The sequence below is a fragment of the Lontra canadensis genome, unplaced genomic scaffold (assembly GCF_010015895.1).
Source record: "Lontra canadensis isolate GAN:19392208 unplaced genomic scaffold, GSC_riverotter_1.0 scaffold44, whole genome shotgun sequence".
NCBI lineage: Eukaryota > Metazoa > Chordata > Mammalia > Carnivora > Mustelidae > Lontra > Lontra canadensis.
Genome location: NW_022631038.1, coordinates 8717266 through 8739557, shown reverse-complemented (window position 1 = coordinate 8739557; position 22292 = coordinate 8717266). Strand labels below are relative to the sequence as shown.

The window sequence follows — 22292 nt, the reverse complement described above, 5'->3', positions numbered from 1 at the left end:
TTCAGATAAGCCAGAATTGGGCAGCTTTCCAAGTATGCTCGTGCACAGGTATAAGAGATTTTACAAGCAGGGGGACCGTTATTTTTTAAGCTTTTTATAATAGAAAATATCAACTGTATACAAAAACAAAGAATATACTATCATGAACCCCAATTTTTCCGTCAGCTATATTTAATAATGATTGTCTCTTGGCTGATCATTTTTAACCATACCAAATCCATCCACATTACAGCCTTGGATTATTCTATCTGGGCCTATTTCTCCGTATGTATCTCAAAATGTAAGGACTATTATTAAACATAGAAATACCATTTTGAAACCTAAAATAATAACGTTAATTTGCTAATATCAAATGTATGGTGATAAAATTTCCAATTTTCTAAGAAATACCAATTTTATTTTCACAATTTATTTGAATCAAAATCAAATAAAGCTTAGGCATTCTAATTGGATATCTTTCTTAAAATTTATCTTATTAACATATAATTATTATTTGCCCCAGGGGTACAGGTCTGTGACTCATCAGGCTTACACATTTCACAGCACTCACTATAGCACATACCCTCCCCTTGTCCATAACCCAGCCACTCTCTCCTTCCCCCCTCTACCCAGCAAACCTCAGTTTATTTTGTGAGATTTAAGAGTCTCTTATAGTATGTGTCCCTCCCGATCCAATCTTGTTTCATTTTCTCCTTCCCTACCATCCACAATCCCCTGCCCTGCCTCTCAAATTTCTCATATCAGAGAGATCATATGATAATTGTCTTTCTCTGATTGACTTCTTTATTATTCTCTGATTGACTCTGCGTAATACCCTCTAGTTCCATCCACATCATTGCAAATGGCAAGATTTCATTTATTTTGATGGCTGCATAGTATTCCATTGTAGATATATACCACATCTTCTTCATCCATCCGTCTGTTGATGGACGTCTGGGTTCTTTCCATAGTTTGGCTATTGTGGACATTGCTGCTATAAACATTCGGGCACACATGCCCCTTCAGATCACTACATTTGTATCTTTAGGGTAAATACACAGTAGTGTGAATCCTGGGACATAGGGTAGCTCTATTTTCAACTTTCTGAGGAGCCTCCATGCTGCTTTCCAGAGTGGCTGCACCAGCTTGCATTCCCACCAACAGTGTAGGAGGGTTCCCCTTTCTCACATCCTTGCAAACATCTATCATTTCCTAACTTGTTAATTTTAGCTTTTCTGATTAGTGTGAGGTGGTATCTCACTGTGGGTTTGATTTTTATTTCCCTGATGCTGAGTGATGTAGAGCACTTTTTCATATCTATTAGCCACCTGGATGTCTTTGCAGAAATGTCTGTTCCTGTCTTCTGCCCATTTCTTGATTGGATTATTTGTTCTTTGGGTGTTGAATTTGATAAGTTCTTTATAGATTTTGGACACAAGCCCTTCATCTCCTATGTCATTTGCAAATATCTTCTCCCATTCTGTCAGTTGTCTTTTGGTTTTGTTGACTGTTTCCTTTGCTGTGCAAAAGCTTTTGATCTTGGTGAAGTCCTGGTAGTTCATTTTTGTGTTTGCTTCTCAAACATCACCTTTGGTGATGTTTCTAGAAAGAAGCTGCTGCGTCTGAGGTTAAAAATGTTGCTGCCTGTGTTCTCCTCAAGGATTTTGAATCCATCATCCTGTCTCACATTGAGGTCTTTCATCCATTTTGAGTATATTTTTGTGTGTGGTGTAAGGAAATGGTCCAGTTTCATTCTTCTGCATGTGGCTGTCCAATTTTCCCAGCACCATTTGTTGAAGAGACTTTTTGCCATTGGACATTCTTTCCTGCTTTGTCAAAGATTAGTTGACCATAGAGTTGAGGGTCTATTTCTGGGCTCTCTATTCCGTTCCATTGATCTTTGTGTCTGTTTTTATGCCAGTACCATACAGTCTTGATGATTACAGCTTTGTAATAGAGCTTGAAGACTGGAATTGTGATTCCACCAACTTTGGCTTTCTTTTTCAACATTCCTCTGGCTATTCGGGGTATTTTCTGGTTCCATATAGATTTTAGGATTATTTGTTCCATTTCCTTGAAAAAAATCAGAGCTATTTTGATAGGGATTACATTAACTATGTAGGTTGCTTTAGGTAGCATAGACATTTTCACAATATTTGATCTTCCAATCCATGAGCATGGGGTGTTGTCCATTTTTTTGTGTCTTCCTCAATTTCTTTCATGAGTACTTTATAGTTTTCTGAGTACAGATTCTTTGCCTCTTTGGATAGGTTTATTCCTAGGTATCTTATGGTTTGAGGTTGAATTATAAATTGGATTGACTCCTTAATTTCTCATTCTTTTGTCTTGCTGTTGATGTATAGAAATGCAACTGATTTTTGTGCATTGATTTTATAACCTGACACTTTACTGAATTTCTGTATGAGTTCTTGCAGTTTTGAAGCGGAGCCTTTTGGGTTTTCCACATAAATGATACTTTATGATACATAAAGTATCATATCATCTGCAAAGAGTGAGAGTTTGATTCTTTGCCAATTCAGATGCCTTTAATTTCTTTTTATTTTCTGATTGCTGAGGCTAGGACTCCTAGTACCATGTTGAATAGCAGTGGTGATAGTGCACATCCCTGCCGTGTTCCTGACCTTAGGAGAAAAGCTCTTAGTTTTTCCTCATTGTAATGATATTCACTGTGGGTTTTTCATAGATTGCTTTGATGATATTGAGGTATGGACCCTCTATCCCTACACTTTGAAGAGTTTTGATCAAGAAAGGATGCTATACGTTGTCAAATGCTTTTTTAGCATCTATTGAAAGTAGTATATGGTTCTTGTTCTTTCTTCTATTAATGTATTGTACACATTGATTGATTCATGGATGTTGAACCAATCTTGCAGCTCAGGAATAAATCTACTTGGTCATGGTGAATAATCCTTTTAATGTACTGTTGGATCCTATTGGCTAGTATTTTGGTGAGAATTTTCGCATCTGTGTTCATCAAGGATATTGGTCTGTAATTCTCCTTTTTGATGGGGTCTTTGTCTGGTTTTGGGATGAAGGTAATGCCGGCATCATAAAATGAGTTTGGAAGGTTTTCCTTCCATTTCTGTTTTTGAACAGTTTTAGGAAGAGTGGGTATTAATTCTTCTTTAAATATTTGGTAGGCTTCCCCTGGGAAGTCATCTGGCCCTGGACTCTTATTTGTTGGGAGATTTTTGATGACTGCTTCAATCTTCTTACTGGTTATGGGTCTGTTCAGGTTTTTTTTTGTTTTGTCCTGGTTCAGTTTTGGTAGTTGGTATGTCTCTAGGAATGCATCCATTTCTTTCAGATTGTCAAATTTGCTGATGTATAGTTGCTCATAATATGGTCTTATAATTATTTGTATTTATTTGCTGTTGGTTGTGAACTCTCCTCTTCTATTCATGATTTTATTAATTTGGGTCCTTTCTCTTTTCTTTTTGATAAATCTGGTCAGAGGTTTCTCAATCTTATTAATTCTTTCAGAGTCAGCTCTTAGTTTTGTTGATTTGTTCTACTATTCTTTTGGTTTCTATTTCTTTGATTTCTGCTCTGGTTTTTATTATTTCTCTTCTCCTGCTGGGTTTAGGCTTTCTTTGCTGTTCTTTCTCCAGGTCCTTTAGGTGTAGGGTTAGGTTGGGTACTTGAGACCTTGAGACCTTTCTTGTTTCTAAAAACGTCTTGTATCGCTATATACTTTCCTCTCAGGACTGCCTTTTCTGTGTCCCAAAGATTTTGAACAGTTGTGTTTTCATTTTCATTTGTTTCCATGAATTTTTTCAGTTCTTTAATTTCCAGATTGCCCCATTCATTCCTTAGTAGGATGCTCTTTAGCCTCCAGGTATTTGAGTTCTTTCCAACTTTCCTCTTGTGATTGAGTTCTAGCTTCACAGCATTGTGGTCTGAAAATATGCAGGGAATGATCCCAATCTTTTGATACCGGTTGAGCCCTGATTTAGGACCGAGGATGTGATCTATTCTGGAGAATGTTCCATGTGCCCTAGAGAAGAATGTGTATTCTGTTGCTTTGGGATGGAATGTTCTAAATATGTCTGTGATGTCCATCTGGTCCAGTGTGTCATTTAAACCTTTATTTCCTTGTTGATCTTTTGCTTAGATGATCTGTCCATTTCAGTGAGGGGGGGGATGTTAAAGTCCCCTACTATTATTGTATTATTGTCAATGTGTTTCTTTGATTTTGTTATTAATTGGTTTATATAATTGGCTGCTCCCATGTTAGGGGCATAGATATTTAAAATTGTTAGATCTTCTTGTTGGATAGACCCTTTAAGTATGATATAGTGTCCTTCCTCATCTCTTATCATAGTCTTTGGCTTAAAATCTAATTGATCTGATATAAGGATTGCCACCCCAGGTTTCTTCAGATGTCCATTAACATGGTAAATTGTTTTCCACCCCCTCACTTTAAATCTGGAGGTGTCTTTGGGTCTTCAATGAGTTTCTTGTAGACAGCATATTGATGGGTTTTGGTTTTCCATTCTGATACCCTGTGTCTTTTGATTGGGACATTTAGCTTATTTACATTCACGATAACTATTAAAAGATATTAGTTTAGTGTCATTGTATTGCCCATAAGGTGACTGTTGCTGCATATTGTCTTTGTTCCTTTCTGGTCTACTACTCTTAGTCTCTCTCTTTGCCTAGAGGACCCCTTTCAATATTTCCTGTAGGGCTGGTTTGGTGTTTGCAAATTCTTTTAATTTTTGTTTGTCCTGGAAACTTTTTATCCCTCATTCTATTTTAATGGCAGGCTAGCTGGATATAGTGTTCTTGCCTGCATATTTTTCTCATTCAATGCTCTGAATATATCATGCCAACCATTTCTGGCCTGCCAGGTGTCTGTGGATAAGTCTGCTGCCCATCTAATATTTCTACCATTGTATGTTACAGACCTCTATTCCCAAGCTGCTTTCAGGATTTTCTCTTTATTACTAAGACTTGTAAGTTTTACTATTAGATGACCGGGTATGGACCTATTTTTATTGATTTTGAGGGTGTTTCTCTGAGCCTCCCTGATTTTGATGCTTGTTCCCTTTGCCTTATTAGAGAAATTCTCTACAATAATTTGCTCCAGTATACCTTCTGCCCCCCTCTCTCTTTCTTCTTCTTCTGGGATCCTAATTATTCTAATAATGTTTCATCTTATGGTATCATTTATCTCTCGAATTTTCCCCTCATGGTCCAGTAGTAGCTTGTCTCTCTTTCGCTCAGCTTCTTTATTCTCCATTATTTGTTCTTCTATATCACTAATTCTCTCTTCTGCCTCATTTATCCTAGCAGTAAGAGCCTCCATTTTTTATTGCACCTCATTAATAGCTTTTTTGATTTCAACTTGGTTAGGTTTTAGTTCTTTTATTTCTCCAGGAAGGGATTCTTTAATATCCTCCATGCCTTTTCAAGCCCAGCTAGCACCTTAATAATCGTCATTCTGAACTCTAGTTCTTACATATTACCAATGTTTGTATTGATTAGGTCCCTAGCCATTGATATTACCTCTTGTTCTTTTTTTTGTGGTGAGTTTTTCTGCCTTGCTATTTTATCCAGATAAGAATGTATGAGTGAGGGAATAAAATACAAAAAGGATAGCAAATACCCCAGAAAAATATACACAAGCCAAATCAGAAGTGACCTGATACTGTGGGGAGAAGAAGGGGGAGATATATATATATATATATATATATATATATATATATATATTAGACTTGTGAATAGAACAGAGCCACCCACTTGATTTGGGGTGTATTCTGGTCTGTTAGAAGAAACTACATCCCAAAATCTTAAAGAAAGAAAAATATATATATACAAAAATAAGGATAAACATAATGAAGGAATGGAATATGACTATAAAGATGAAATTTAAAAAGATTCTAAAAAAGGAACTGATAAGATAAGTTGGTTGGAAAAGAAAAAAGAAAGAAAGAAACAGGGAGAGAATGTGATCAGGCTGCAGACTCGAACAGAGCCATGCACTAGATTTAGGGTATATTTTGAAATTGTATCCCAAAATTTTAAAGAAAAAAAAACCCTGTATATATACAAAAAAAAAGATAGCTACAATGAAGGGATATTATATGATTATAACAATGAAAATTTTAAAAGATTTTTTTTAAAAAGATATTGTTAAGATAGAATAGTTAAAAAATGTTAAAAGAGGAAAGTGGAAAAGTTAAAAAAGTAGAACAAGAAAAAAATAAAATTAAAAACATTTAACTTTGCAAGGCTAAAGGATAATGGGAAAAAAGCCATGAATTCTATGTATTGCTTTCTTATAGCTCTGGAAATCCATAGTTCTCATTGATCAGTGTACTTGCTTTGGGATGGATGTTCCCATCCATCCCAGCTTTTTGGCTGGATGTTCTTGCTGATCTTCTGGGGGAGGGGCCTGTTGCCATGATTCTGAAATGTGTTTGCCTAAGGTGGAATCGCACTGCCCTTGCCAGGGGCCAGGCTCAGTAATCTGCTTGGGTTCCCTCTAGGTAGCTTTTGTTCCCTGAATGCTTTCCATACATTTTTGGAGGATGAAAATGAAGATGGCGGCCTCCCAATCTCTGGCCCAGAGGAGCCGAGAGCTTGAGGCCTCACTCCTCAGTGCACCCTCAAATGAAAGAAGTCAATCATTCCTGTCTCCCAGGTCTCCAGCCACACTCAGTGCTCACCTGGCCCATGACTGAGCATTTCTATCTCTGGCGCATGGCCCCATTTGGCATCTCCAAACCCAGTAGACTCATGTTGCACTCTCCCATGCTGCTCCTCCTGGGGGAGGAACGAGGGGGTCTCTCCAGATCTGCGATTTGTGGGATCCCTGCTCAAAGAGCAGTGGCCCAACTGTGCCTTGGATCATGGTTTAAGTAACCCCAAGCTGAGTGCTCACTTCTTGGCTTCATTTCTGGAGTTGGTTTCCCTGCTCTGATACCTGGCAGCTCTGCCACATTCAGACACCCCCTGGTCTTTCTGTGACCCTGCGGGTCCTGAGACCACACTGTCCTCATTGAGGGCTCCACCTCCACCTAGCCTCTGGATCAATGTCCCTCAGTGGATTAGACTTCTGAAAGTTCCAATTTTGTGCGCCACTGTTCCACCACTTGCCAGGAGGTGGCTCCTACCCCAACAGTCTATCTTCCCGTCGCTTTGGATTCACTTCTCTGCATGTCCTACCTTCCAGAAAGTGGTCAATTCTCTGTTCCTAGAATTGCTGCTCTCCTTCTCTTTGATCTCCTGTTGAGTTTGTAGGTGTTTGATAACTATCTAGCTGAACTCCTGAGACCTAGTGATATCTCAGTTTCCTACTCCTCTGTCATCTTGGGTCCTCCAACCTAATTGGATGTCTTTTTAAGTGCATTTTAACATGTAGTTTTTCTCTTTATGCAACTTTTTCTTTTTGTCCTTCTTAAAATTTGCTTTTTTTTTTAATAGGTTATTTATCCTTTAGGATTCTATTCTGAATTTTATAGATTGCATTTATGCATTATATGGTTTAATGTGTTACTCTGTCTTCTGTATTTCCTATTAAATCTTAGTTTGATCAGAAGGTATGATCTGATTCAGTTTCAAGACTGTCTCCTAGATGATGTGTTCTTCATTAGGAAGCACATGGTATTTGTTTGTTTCTTGGTGGTACTGATGATGCTCTTTCCATTAATTAGGAGTTGCAAAATCATATTCTAATTGTATTATTTCTTCTGAAGTTATTATTTGGAACTTTTTATTTTTTTAAGATTTTGTTTAGTTTTTTGAGACAGAGAGAGTGAGCATAAGTCGGGGGAGTGGCAGGCAGAGAGAATGGGAGAAGCAGGCTCCCTGCTGAGGAGGGAGGGCTCAAGACATGGACGCCTAACCAACTGAGTCACCCAGGCACCCCTTTCTGGATCATTTAAATAAAAAGAACTTCCTCTCTGGTAGACCTGGCTGGTGCACCAGCCTGGCTGGCTCTATCGGTAGAGCATGCAATTCTTGACCTTGGCGTTGTGAGTTTGAGCACCACATTGGGTTAGAGATTACTTAAAAAATATATTTATTTATTTTTTAAGTAATCTCTAACCCATTTTATATATATTAAATATATAAATATACACATTTATAAGTATATATATTTTAAGTAATCTCTATATTATATATATTATATATATTATATATATGTGTATATATATTATATATATATATATTTTTTTTTAAAGTAATCTCTAACCCAATGTGGTGCTCAAACTCACAACCCCAAGATCAAGAACTTCCTTCCATACAGTATTTTGTTCATTTAGACATAGTTGGGATACAGGGTAGGTTACTTTCCCTTTCTTTAAATGAATTGGATCACTAGCGTTCCCCAGTATTAAATTAGGTTTCTAAAGTAGTATTATAAATTCATGAATTTAAACTTATTGGATGTTTTCCATAGTACCTGTACTTATCATCCTTATGATATTCAAAAGAGCAGAACATTTTTTATATTAGCAACTGCAAACATTCGATGAAATCATAGTACTCCTTTGTAGTTTACTTTGTGGTATGACAAGATATACACTCAATGGCATGACTCATCTTCAAAGAGTTCTGGGTTCTTATAATAGGAAATATCTTAAGACCACAGTCTGCATGGATGAGTATGTTGCTACAATTATGGTCACTATTTCAGGTCATTTTAGAGGAAAAATTGGGAAATTTATAAATATGCTAAATCCTTGTCACTCTACTCAGTCACAGTTTCTGATATCTTTTTAAATATTTTATCTTGATTACTTTTGGACTTTCAGCATCTTATTTCTTTTTACCTTCTCTCTTAAGACATTATCTATTTCATTTACTTGCTCTTATGTTCCTTATAGTTTATTCTGAAATACTTTTTCTTTTATTTCTAATTCTTTTCCTAGTAGTATAACATTTCTGAGTTTCTCTAATTCTAGGGTGTGCAGCTCCTTCATATTATATATAATTTTATTATTTTTATTTAGGTCACAATGAAAAATTTGTCTTGTTTTCTTTTTCTCTAGTGGGCATGTATTTCTAGAATGTTCTTATCTATAGCATACTCTAGAATTATCTATAGCATACTCTAGAATACTCTCTCTGTATTCTATATTCTACATATATAGCATACTCTAGAATGTTCTTATTATCTATAGCATACTTTCTTTATAAGAGCATCATTCCTTTCTTCATTCTTTTGTTGTTATACTAACATAACATGATTCAACCATGATCCTTTTTGTTACTCACTCTTACATAGAAAGTGGAAGAAAAAGTGTTTTCTAGAGCTCACTACTCAGTATTTGTGTAAAGTGCCCTAAATTTATGACCTTGTCTTGTCCTTTCCAAAACTCCCTGACTCTGTTCCCTAACTGATTTCTCTGGATCACTCTGCCTTTATTGCCATTGTTCCTTTCATATCAATTCCATTTTCATCATTTCCCACTTTAGTGCAGGGTGTTTTGTTTTGTTTTTTAAGTTTTTTTTTTATTTATTTGGGAGAGAGAGAGAGAGAGCAGGAGCAGAGAGAGAGAGAGAGAGAATCTCAAGCGGACTCCATGCTGAGCATGGAACCCAATGCAGGTTTGATCCCATGACCCTGAGATCATGACCTGAGCTGAAATGAAGAATCAGATGCTTAACCAACTGAGCCACCCAGACACCTCAAGGATGTGTTTTTAAAGAAAGTTTTATCTGTTTTGGTTTTTGAGAGTATACAGGATATAGATTGTTGCATTTCAGATTTCATTGTGGGCCTCTTGCCCTCAATGTGTAAAACTCCCTTAGTTTCATCTACTGTTTTCAAATCAACCTGACACATTTTCAGGAGAGGTGTACTGTCAGTTTGAGGTTCTCCTGTTCTCAGGTATGTTGTTCCTTCCATTTAATTTTCTCAAACAGATGCTGATATTCTGGAGTTCTTCAAGCTGAGTAGATTGTCTTAACACACCTGTTATCTTAGGATTTTAGGGAAAACTTCCCACCTCATTTTGCTATAGGCTTCCATGGGTTTTAATTTTGTTATTGTCATTGCTCTGCCTATTTTCATGCAGAGATTTGCATACCCTAAAAGGACTGCCACCACCGCACCACTACCATCTTCCCACAGGTCCCCATGGGATAGCTATGTGGATTTCAACTTCAGATTCCCATACTTTCATATGCGGCCTTCAGAAATCCATTTACCTAAAGAAGTTTGTACTTTTCAAGTGAGTTCTCTTTTCCCACTTTACCCTCCATCCACTTTTCAAATGAAAGTCATGCTGGTCTCCCAACCCAAGTGTGATTTTAGAACATTGTGCCAGTGGGGAAAATACAGAAGTACCAAACACAGAGATATTTTGAAATATTTGTTTTGAGAAACCAGCTAATCAGTGGATCACAAAACTTTTGTCATTTCAAGTGGTTTTCTCATTTCTTTTTCATAAAAATACTGGAATGGGACCGAATGGATTTGTCAGTTTACAAATAATAAAAAAATTAATTTTGTTATAAGATCAGAAGTAGCTTTGTCATTTATTTAGAAGGATATTAAAAAACAACACAAGCAATGCCTTTGCTATAACAAAACATCTTCCATATCTATTTGCATGTGATCAACTTTCTCAGTGCCTACGTTTAAAAAAGAATAGAGAAAACTGATGATAATTCTTATTTCATTCTATCAATAAGTAATTTCATCCATGGATACACAAACTAATTGAAAAAATGTATCTATCTATCTCATTAAGAAATGCATTTCCAGCAAATGATTAGTTTATATTTAATAATTACTTATCACAATATGTGCTGTCTTGTCTTATTTTTAAGCAACCATGTACCCATAATAATTGTAGAGATAATTCAATCCAAAGAAACTTTTTAACATTTGGAAACTTACAGCCACAATATATACATACAGATTTTATATATGCATTTTTATTGCATGTTATTGAGTAAAAACACTTTCAAATATAAACATGTTACAGTTTGATGATCTGGGGAAGGTGAAATAGAAATAAAAATTCAAGAAATAAAATTATTACAATTTTTTGAATAGATGATAGCATTACAGTTCTGTGGGTTTTAGATGTTAACATTCTGTAAGATATGATGCAACCATTTTATTTAAAATATTTAAAATTCAGCAGGAAATTCATTTTTGTATCTAAATCAATATACTATTTAGTCAAGTCTTTAAAAAAAGTAAAGGATACATTAGCATGAGAGCAAAACAGTTTAAATACCACTAAGATTAACTATTTAGAGTTTTATGTTGACTTCAAGAATAGAAGAAAATTTGCTGTGAGCATAGTTAAACGTTGTTTTATTCTTTACTACCATTCTTTAAGATTGAGGGAGGGAATTAGGTGAAGATTAGTTTAAATAATTTTGGCTAAAATTTTTGCAGTTATGTTAAATTTTGGAGGCTTCTCCATGCACTTAGAGTTATTAAAATCATTTGGAACCTTTACCTTGTTGTTAGCTATCCCTGGGTCCACTGCATTTGGGTCATTTTCTATTTGGACACATTTCCTCCTTTCCTCACTTTTCATAAGAATATGGTATCACCACCAGAACCTACCCAATTGCTAAAAACTTGGTCTTAGACTCTGTACTATTTGATACTCAATACTTACTCCAAAGCCAAATTATAAATGTATGCATCAACATGAGGGCAATGGGAAAAGCCATTGCATTGTGTTAACCAGCATCAGTTTGATTACATCACTGAAAAAATGACTCAACTTTCAGTGTGAAGAAAAGATTTCGGGAGTACAGGTGATGAGGAAAGTTCTATGAGTCTGTTGGTAATCCAGAAAGAAACAATCAGGTGTCCTAAGTTTGGTTGGGGGATGTGGAGAGTTGAGAAGTATACACGTGAAAAACATTGTGATGCTTGGTGATCCAGTGAATTTGGAAATGTACAGGGATACTTGGGTGTTAGAGAGAAGAGGTTTTGGATTTCTGACCTTATCTATGGAGTTGCCTTCCACCAAAGAAGGCACATCACGAAGAAGAGAAACTTGAGGGGAAATGATCATGTATTCAAAACTGAGTATACTGAGCTTGAGGTAGGAGTGTTTGGTGGGACTTGGAATTTATGAGTGTAAGAAAGAAATGTGAACAATGAACCATGAGATGGTGGTGGAAGCATGGGAGTGAATGGGATCCTGCCCCAACCCCCATGTTGGTATACTGAATGAAACAAAAGACGGTTTGGAGGATTAGTACCAGGTAAGGCAGACGGAGAAAGGGAAACTGCAGAGAAAGAAAACCTTTCCTCCCATGAGCCAGAAGAAAAGAGTGCCTCAGCAAAGGCATTGTTAACAGGAATCAGATTCTGCCATGGATTCAAGTTAAGGACAAGGTTGAATATTGTGTGTTGGGAAATATTGGGAATGGGTATAGCAAAAGCCAATGTAGGAATGAGTGAAAGGGGAGCATGGGGAAAATGTGAATGTGAGCAACTCTTCCAAGGCACTTGAGAGTGAGAGGAAACAGAGCCGGAGTGGAAACCTCCAAAACGGGAAAAGAGGTGTTTTTTCCAGAGGTGGGAGAGAGAGAGAGAGAGAGAGAAAGAAAAGGAGAGGATCTGCTATACTTGATCTCTCATACTTTGCTTTACAACCTAAATGGAAACTATCAGGCAACTAAGTGTTGATGAGGGAGAAACCAAGAGTTCTTGAAAATCCAGCAGGTGAACAGTTAGTAGAATGAATTAACCAAGTACCCCAAAGGTACCAAATCCTGACTACAAATGAAATGATTAGTGTTTGACTCTAGGAGAAGGCTATTTTAAGTTCTTTAACAAGAGGAAAGAAGGAAAGATTTGTATAGATGGTTGAAAATTTGTAGATTATGTTACAAGAAGTTGAAGATCTTTCCTATCTATAGCTTTCCTGCTTTTCCATGAATGAAGCTGCAAGATCATTTGTTGAGAGTTATGGGAGAAATTATGGGTTTAATGTCTGAGGAGATTGAATTTTGTTGTATTATTAATAACATTGACATAAATATTGAGCACAATATTTCACAAAAGCCAGATCTTTGGGATAAGCAATAACTACCTAATCATTTTCGATTATTTTGAAGGGTAAAATGTGAGGCAAAATCAAAATAACAGGGTATGTTAGATTATATTTTTGTGCCATTTTTGAAGTGAAATTTTCTTTTCCTACTTGATCTGAATAAGTAAGAAAATATTTTTATTTGTAAGTTACACAATATTTTTGTTTTCCAGAATCATCTTCAAAAAGACTTTCATTCCATGCTAATTTGAATGTAGGAGAATAAATATTTACATATAGCATTGCTAATTTTCCAGAAGCAAATTATGGTAGATATTTCTGAAGTCAGAGATGTGAAAAGTTGCCTGGTTTAACCTTTCACAAATACTGCATTTGAAAAGAGAAATTTTAAAGAAGAATTTTGGAATTATACTATGATGCAATTTCAGAAAAAGAAATAAGAGACTGTACTTAAATTTAACTATTAAATAAAAGGACCTGAACTTGGAAAATGCTTTCTAATTCTGATTCATTCACTTTCTCAGCTACCTTCTATTTCTGTCACTTTCAATTTAAGTTAATGTGATATTTCACTTGTGGATGACATTCATAATTCTGCTGAAATAATCCTTAACATCTACACATCTATAGCTTTCAACCTTTCAGCTACTAATTAGATTTTAATTATAACTCCATTAATCTCAACCTGAAGTTTAATAGGGTAAGTAGCAAAATTAAGGTGATTTTGAGTCCAAAGTATAATTTTAAAATGATCAAAATAACTCAAATTTTCATAGGGAAAAGTATAGTTTTTTTATTAATCTGGCCATCAGAGTGGGTTGTTTTTTTTTTTTTTTTTCCTGTTACAGTGTTTTAAGTGCCTTCACTGTACAATATTTCATTTACTGTTTGTATTTTATTTTTTGCTGTTTCCTGCCTGGAGTGTGTAGGAACAGTGAGAAGGCCAGAGTGACTAATAGAATAAGAGGTAGGAGTAGGAGAAGAGCACTGAGGGGATCCAGGACCAGGCAGATGGTAAGGACTTTGACTTATACTCTGAATGGGTTGGAAAGCCACTGGAAAGATTTGAGCCGCAGAATTACATGATTTGATTTACTTTGAAAATGCTTTATTGACTGCTGTTTGGGGAAAGGGACTACAGAGCTACATGGAGAAGCAGAGATTGTGGCAGCTATTAAAATAACTGATGTGAGAGAACATGGTGGCCTTTGATCAAGGCAGTAGTAGTATAGGTAGAGAAATGGTTGGATTTACTATATATAGTTTGAAGGCAATGCTGAATTATTTTGATTTTGGTTTGGATATGATGTGTCAGAGAAAGAAAGGAGTTAAAAATAAATCCAAAAATCCTTGGTCTGATTAAAGGGAAGGATAGAGTTGATACTTAACTGAAATGGTAGAGATTGGCAGAGAAACAAGTTTAGGGGAATTCTTAATTTGTCTTTGCAATGCGTTAAATTTTAGATACCTATAGAAGTGACAAGGAGTTGGACATGTGGGTCCGAAGCTCAAAGGAGACCTACAAGATAGAACTAGACGTTTGGAGATTGTCAGAATTTCGATTAGTATGCAGCGCTGTGGGTGCACATCAGCTTTCCCATGGGAGCAGATGTATCAAGCGAACAGTTCCAAGAACAGAGCTTCAAACACTTTAACCTCTGACACTATTTTCCAATGTTTCTAGTGAATTTTTCCAAAGGAAAGGATTACTAGACACATTTTTAAATTTTTCCTTTATTGTTCTTTGAAATTTTGAAATTGTTCTGTCCTTAATTTATGAGTGCAATTCAGTTTTTCCCAGTGATTATATTTTTAATAACATTTTCTTTCATATCTTAAATTATACTATTTATCTCTGTCCTTTTCTTCCCCTGTATCAGACATTGTGATTTCAAATCTTGGCTATTTTATTCATGTTCTTGGTTTCTTCGTATGTCCAAAGATCCTTGATTTTCCACGGTCATTGAAAATGGAATTATTTTAGATAATTGGTGTGGATTTCCCATACTGTATGAAAAGTTATTTTCTTACCTCTTCTCTCCTTTGAGTGGTAACATTGATTGCAGTCCTGTTAACAGTGAGAGAGCTTATTGATTGATCTAATTCCCTGAGAATTAATGGTCAAGATTTTAGAAGTAAAACTAAGGGCATTCAATTACCAGAATGAGTTGGGTTTTACTTTGGTGAACTCAAACCAAAACCTGATGCTTTGATGTCTTTTATTTTACTCTTGTAATTAATTATTTTCTTTAGCAAAGTGACTTTTAGTTTAGGTTAGCCAGAGGTGAATGCCACATTGTCTGTTTATGTGAAGTAGGGTGAGACATGCATGGACAGGCTTTGAACTTTGTCGCATTGTATTCGGTTCCACACTTGCTTTCCATGGCATGTTCTCCATGTTACTAACTCTGAGCAAGGAGCCTCTCTGTACTCGGCACATCGGCACCCTAATACTGTTGTAGTTCATTTTGAGCATGTGGCTGTAAGTCTTTTGCCTTTCAGTAAACTATACAACGGCTTTTAGCTTTATAATTATAGGTGTAGCTACCAGTTGATAATTAAAAACTCAGGTAATGAATTTGACAAAAACATTCTTAAAATATGCTCTTCCAGTTACTGGCTTTGCAAATTTGGGGAACTTGCTTAAGCCTAGTAAAAATATGGCTTATTTTTCTTTAAGATAAAGATGGTACTATATACCTAACGCATAGGATTACTCTACCTTTAACTCAGAAAATACATATCAAGTCCAGTTCCTAGAGACTATTACATATTCAATATTACTATTAACAATGATAATGTTATGAGTAATATCATTTTAATTATAAATAGGTAGTATAATGTTTGCTTTTATTTTCTAATTTATTGTGGGATTCCTTACAAATTATATAAATTCTGAAAATATTTGCCTACATATTTTAGGGAAAAATATAAGTTTACAAAACAAAATATTATATGTGTATGTATTATGCATTTTATAGGTTTATCAAATTTTGTGCTTCTGCTGAGAACTATAAGAACAGTTAGGAGGGAAAATTACTGTGTGTTTCCAGGATTTTTCTCATGTTCCTATGTTCCTCTTTATAGACTGTTTTTTAGAGCAGTTTTTGATTCGCAGCAAAATTGAGTGGGAGATACATACATTCCCCTGTGCTCCCTGTCTGCACTTAAACACAACCTTCTGTTATCAGTGTCCTCCACCAGAGTGATACACTTGTTACAAATGATGAGCCTACATTGACACATCACAGTCCATAGTTTACATTTGTGTTGTCTGGGTTTAGACAAATGTATAATGACATATATCCACCAGTGTTATACCAAATAGTTTCACTGCCCTGAAAATCTCTGTGTGCCACCTACACATCCCTTCCTCCCCAAGAACCTGAAAAGCACTGATTTTATATTGTCTCCAATATCTCGCCTTTTCCAGAGTGTCAGAAATTATACAGTAAGTAGCCTTTTCAGATTGGCTTCTTTCACTTAGTAATATATATTTAAGTTTTCTCTGTGTCTTTTCATGGCTTTTTAGTGCTGAATAATATTCCATTATCTGGATATGCCATAGTTTATTTATCCTGTTTTCCTGCTAATTTATTGGCATCTTTTATAAACATATTTTTACCAGTTCTAGCATTGTATAGATGATTTTTTCCCCATTGCCCAAGTTTGCCTCTATTATAATCTATATACTCTTTGGACTTAATAAAAAATGGACATTAAGTAGGATTACGAAGAGTCCTGTATTATAAATATTCAAGACTATAAGATCAGTATTAATTAGATTTCTTGAGAATTCAGTTGGTCAGTTACCAGGATTCTGTGTGGTAACCAAGTTTTGCCCAATTTTTTCAATTGGTGAGTTTGGATTTATGGAGATTGCGGATTTGTTTTCTAACAACCAAGAATTTTTTCAAATATAAGAAATAAATGGTTTAACTACATTAATTACCACAGCAATGATAAAACCTGCCAGAATCCACATAAAAAGAAGTGGACAAAAAACTAAACTAAAAGCAAAATGAAAGACTAATATGAGTTATCCTGGAGCCAGACACTGGAGCATTATGTGATTATAATTTTAACTTTTCCTTTTTTTCAGTTTAACATTATTCCTGGTCAGCTTGAAAATGAAATGGAAGAAATATCAGGAGATATAAAGGAAGAATCAAAATCTCAAAAGAGCAAGGATAGACTGATCTCTGAGTTAAGAGCTGAGGTAAGATATTGGATAAAGATTGTAACACCAAAGCATACCTGAAGGTTATTAAATGATATGCTATTTTAAGGAGTATAATAGAGGCATTGTTTGTTACTCTATGAAGAAGGATTCTGCCGAAAATAAAAAATAATAAATATAAGCAGTTTGTATAGGACTTAAAATGCTGTGGGATGATACTGACTCATCACTAGATTGGAATTACCTATTATAAAGACAAAATATTTGATGAAAAAAAAAACAACCTATGGCAATACAATTCTAACTGTGAGTAAATACTTTTTAAAGGGTCAGTTGGCTGCTGGATCTAATATGTTAGGTTATCATCAGGACCAATGATTGACAAATGTGTTACATGTAGTTTCTGGTGGAATTAACATGGCTGTTAGCAGCCACCAACAGTGAGAGACAAGGCAGGGTAACTTCACTCTTATTAGTTCATTTCTTAGGTATGACAAGTGAAATGGTGGGAACATTTATTTTTAACACTTCTACCACCATCACCACCTAAAGAATTTTCACAGATTGTAAACTCTGTTTTCTCCATCATGTTATTAGAGGAGGAATTATTGTTCTTATAGATAGATTATTGTTCCTATAGATAGTATATTGAATTATTTGTACTACATAGTAAATAGTGTTAGTACCCTAAAAGTGGAAAATCATAAATTACTTATTTTGTATCATAATTTTGGAAGAATGTCTTGGATATCAATGTGTAGCAACAATTCAGGAAATATAGGGTAGGAGGAAGGAGATTTGTATTAGATGCTCTCTTCTTTCTAAAGGTCCATGAAGACCGAACTCACACCACAGTATATTTTATATCAGAAAAACATAGTGCAGTGGAAAATGCATAAACCAAAGATTTTGGAGCCAGAAGCAGCTCCATTATTGATTACTTTATTCTGGTCAACTCCTTATACCTAAGTCTCAGTATACAGATTGATTGAAATAATGGAAGTAAGAATAATAAAAGTCATCACACAGGATTTTTGAAATGATCACATGCTGCAAGGGAAAACTGGTCGGAGGCAGCCTGCCTTGATTTGGGGAGTTACACGAAGTTGTTAAGGAGAAATAGCTCTTCTTGATTGAATCAGCATCATTCCTTGCCACCTCTTCCATGAGTCATGTAAAGAAAGAGGTGGTGGGTGAGGGAAGGGATATGAGAGATCCGTGATGAGAAAGGCTGATGTGTTGAAAACAATTCTTTCTACCAGTTAGGTCAAAAGGGAAAATGGCGGTTTGTGTGATGGCTATTTTCTTAAAGAAATCAAACCATCAGGAGAGGTGCCATTTTTTCTTGGTCCTGAGATCTGAGAACATCTTAGATTAAGCTTTGCACAACATGTATAAAAGCTTACTTAGCAGTTAGATACAAAAACAGAGAAAGACGCATCTGGTTATATATTATAACTCTCCTCAAAAGCCGAGGATGTAATCTTATATCATCATTTTCAGATGCACTGGGAGCCATAGCAACATAGGATCTCTTTTTTAGTTTGATTTAGTAAAAAGTTTGGAGGCTCATTTATTAATTATATGGCCTTGTGTTAGGTGTTTCATATTGATATAACAACTGTGTTTCTGTGTTAGGATATAGACCTTTTACCACCTAAAGATAATCTCCCACAAGACACTCAAGTACTATGATATATGGTTTTATGATTTAAAAATTCTTAATAGAGCACTGAAAGCTGAAAGCAAATGAAAGACATGAATTGGCTATGTCTAACTATGTACACTTAAGGGGTATATTCTGTTGAATTAAATTGAAGAAGGAAAGCTTTGTTCAAAAGAAAACAAATAAAATATTAAATAAAATATTGAGACAGGTTCTAAATAGAAACAAGGAGCTTGTGTGTGTATATGTGTGTGTTATATATGTGAGCATATGGTTCATTTCAGTTGTAAGTTAGTATAGAAGCTATTTTTTTTCCTTAGAAAAGAAGATAGATAATAACCACCCTTTGCTGGCATTATTTTATTTTTTACACTGGCTATGTTTAGGTCTCTAAAATCATATCATAATGTGTAATATGTTTTCATAAAAGCCATTGTGTGATTGTGCTATATCTTAATTCAAATATAACCTATTTTTAAAAATCAGGTTTTTGGGGTACCTGGGCAACTCAGTCGGTTAAGCATCTGTCTTCAGCTCAGGTCATGATCCCAAGGTCCTGGGATTGAGCCCTGCCTTGGGCTCCCTGCTCAGCAAGGAGTCTGCTTCTCCCTCTCCCTCTGCCCCTCCCCCTGGTTCTGTTCTCTCTCTCTCCCTCAAATAAATAAATAAAATCTTAAAATATAAAAAATAAAAATTGGTTTTTTTAAAGATATATAATCAGTATTGCAGTTTGTGTGTGCACATTCATCTTTGGGTATTTAAAATGGCTTAGGGTAAATTCCTAGAAATAGTATGGCTTGGTCAAGAGAATGTTTATTTTTTAAATTTTTTATACACATCACCAAATTGTCCTTTAGAAATATTATATCAATTTACATTCTCACTCACCTGCAATAAACATTCTCATGCCTGTATAAACATTTCATTTCATTATTCTATAGCTAACAGTATATATGATTATTTTTAATGCTTTGCTAACTGATAGATAAGAAGGTCATTTTAATTTGTATTTTACTTATCTATACATAAATTTCTAGTTGTTCATTTTTACTGATATAATGTTTATTAAAATAGCTACCAGTTACTGATAACTACAAATATGTCACATTTATAGTGCTGGGCCATTGAAATATAAGATCTCATTTAATACCTTAACACCTTTATGAGCTATATATTCTTTTTTAATTTTGTTTTTATTTTTATTAAGTTTTTTATTTTAATTCAGCATAGTTAACACACTTCTTTTTGTTACTTTTTTTGTTTTATGATCTGTATATATTTTTGTCTACTTTTAAAGGAAAGAGCCTTTGAGAATTTACCTTGCTCAAGGTTACAAAATAACCTCAAACATTGTTGAAATAATTTCTCACCTATATTGTCATTTAGTTTTAGTTTTCCAGAGTGCACACTCAGATTCAGGTTAGGCCACTTACCAAGGCCACGTAGCTAATGAGTTTGAATCCAGAAGTCAAATGGGGCCGGCAGTCCATCTCTGACATTGACGACCTGGTCTATCACCTTGTGAGTTTATTGAAGAAATGTAATGAATTTCCAGCAATATTTCTTGAATTGGAAAAAAATGGTACTTTAATATCAAACATCACAATTTTTTTAACATTGATGATCCCCATTTATGATGAACAACGTTTAAACTGTTACTAATACTCACAAATTTGATAATAGTATTGTTTTCACTTGACTAGTGTGTTCTCCTTATTTCTTAATCTGCCTCATTTTTTTTTTCCCCCGAAGGAAGCTTCTCATTGTAGAAATTTGGTCAAAGAAATTGAAATGCAGCATTGACAGAAAGGCCCCATAGTATTTACATAATTGGCTCTTCTAGCCCATGTGTGAAGAGGTAAATTCTTGGCGCACCAAGTCGCTAGGTGAATGGCTGTGTCTTGGTGTATGCATACGTCTAACACAAACATTTCATCTGTTTTCCATATTTAAGACCAAGGCCCTTCAAACTGGAAATGAAAAGTTTGTTTAGAATGGAAATTAATTGGCATTCTGAGTCAAGAAATCATTACTTCTTTTTGCTGTCTGATTGCTGCTTAAAACCAAACTCAATCAGGAAACACTCCTTTTATATTTTTTTTAGGCCAACATTTTTGGGATACACATTTATCCAAGGGAAAATAACTGTTTTATCTTGTATTATTCTAAAAAACATATTGCCAACATTTCAGTTTCAAACTTTTTGGAATTTTGATTTCTTATTTTCTTGTTTCTTATTTGTGAATTGTTCTTTTCTCTCCTATCCAGACATTTACATCCAATTTCTATTGCACTTTGGAAAGATGAAGTCAACATACTTTTCCCTATTTAGCCCAATAAGTACAACTAAAAACTCTGAAGATCTATTCTGGTCCCTCACTTCATGTCTCCCATTCCGATACTAGCGAATCGTCTACAGTAGGCTCTGCCAGCTCTAGCTTAGGGCTCTGCTGATGACATGTATTTTCTGATACTTCATTAGGGTTTAAATCTTTCTATATGGTACCAAAAAAATGCTCTAAAAATGATTTTTCTTCATAATCCTAATTGAATGCAGCATAATATAAACTGAAGGGACCAAATATATTCACTTGTTTTTATCTCTCTCTCTTTTGGAGTGTCTTATTTTTTAAAAAACAATTTCATTTATTTAGAGAGAGAGAGAATGAGAGAGAGAGAGAGCAAGCACATGCATGTGCATGTGCGAGAGCATGAATGGGGGCGCAGAGGGAGAGGGACAGGGAGAATCTCAAGTGGACTCCATACTGAGCACAGAGCCCCATGCAGGCCTGATCTCGGAATTCTGAGCTCACAGCCTGAGCCAAAACCAAGAGTTAGACGCTTAACCGACTGAACCACTCAGGTGCCCCAGAATGTCATCATTTATTCACTTTTAAAATGCTGCGTCCTAACTGAGGGAAAAAGACCCAAATGGGTAACATGTTAAATTTAACTAGTGATTATGTAAGTAGCCCTCCTTTTTTTGCTTATGCAAGACAAAACATAAACATTTGTACCATAAAATTTTCATACCCAGATATCATCTTATTGATTGGGGTTTCAAAGGAAAATTTTCTCAATGGGAACCTCAAGCAGAGTCTCTCTGTCCTCTCTGCGTAGGCACAGTGAAATAACAGAGAGGTAGAAAACAAAACAAGATAACACAAATAGTCCCCATGCTCATTGTTCATTATCTTCCCCATTTACCAACAAGTATTGATCAAACATCTCCAGTGTGCTTGGCGCTAAGGGTCTGAGAGAGTGATGGACCCAGTGATGGCCACAGTGGGGAAAAACCCAACACCCCACACAGTTAAGTACAGTGTGTTCTATACGTCAGTAGGTGAAATATAGCGACCTATGTAAGTACATAGAAAAGATGTCCAGAACGAGATGTGCAATAGGGGTGACAGCTAGCCAAGTGATGAGTGCTGGTGGGAAGGGAAGAATCAGGTGA

At 35.4% G+C, this 22292-nt stretch overlaps 1 protein-coding gene across 1 annotated transcript in view; it reads left to right on the top strand.

Moving 5' to 3' along the window:
- The window catches only part of CCDC102B (coiled-coil domain containing 102B), a 178182-nt gene that overhangs the window by 102761 nt on the left and 53129 nt on the right, over positions 1 to 22292 (top strand). The window contains exon 6 of the mRNA XM_032872257.1: positions 17092 to 17208. Within this exon, the coding sequence (XP_032728148.1) occupies positions 17092 to 17208 (117 nt within the window). The remainder of the gene's footprint in view (positions 1 to 17091; positions 17209 to 22292) is intronic.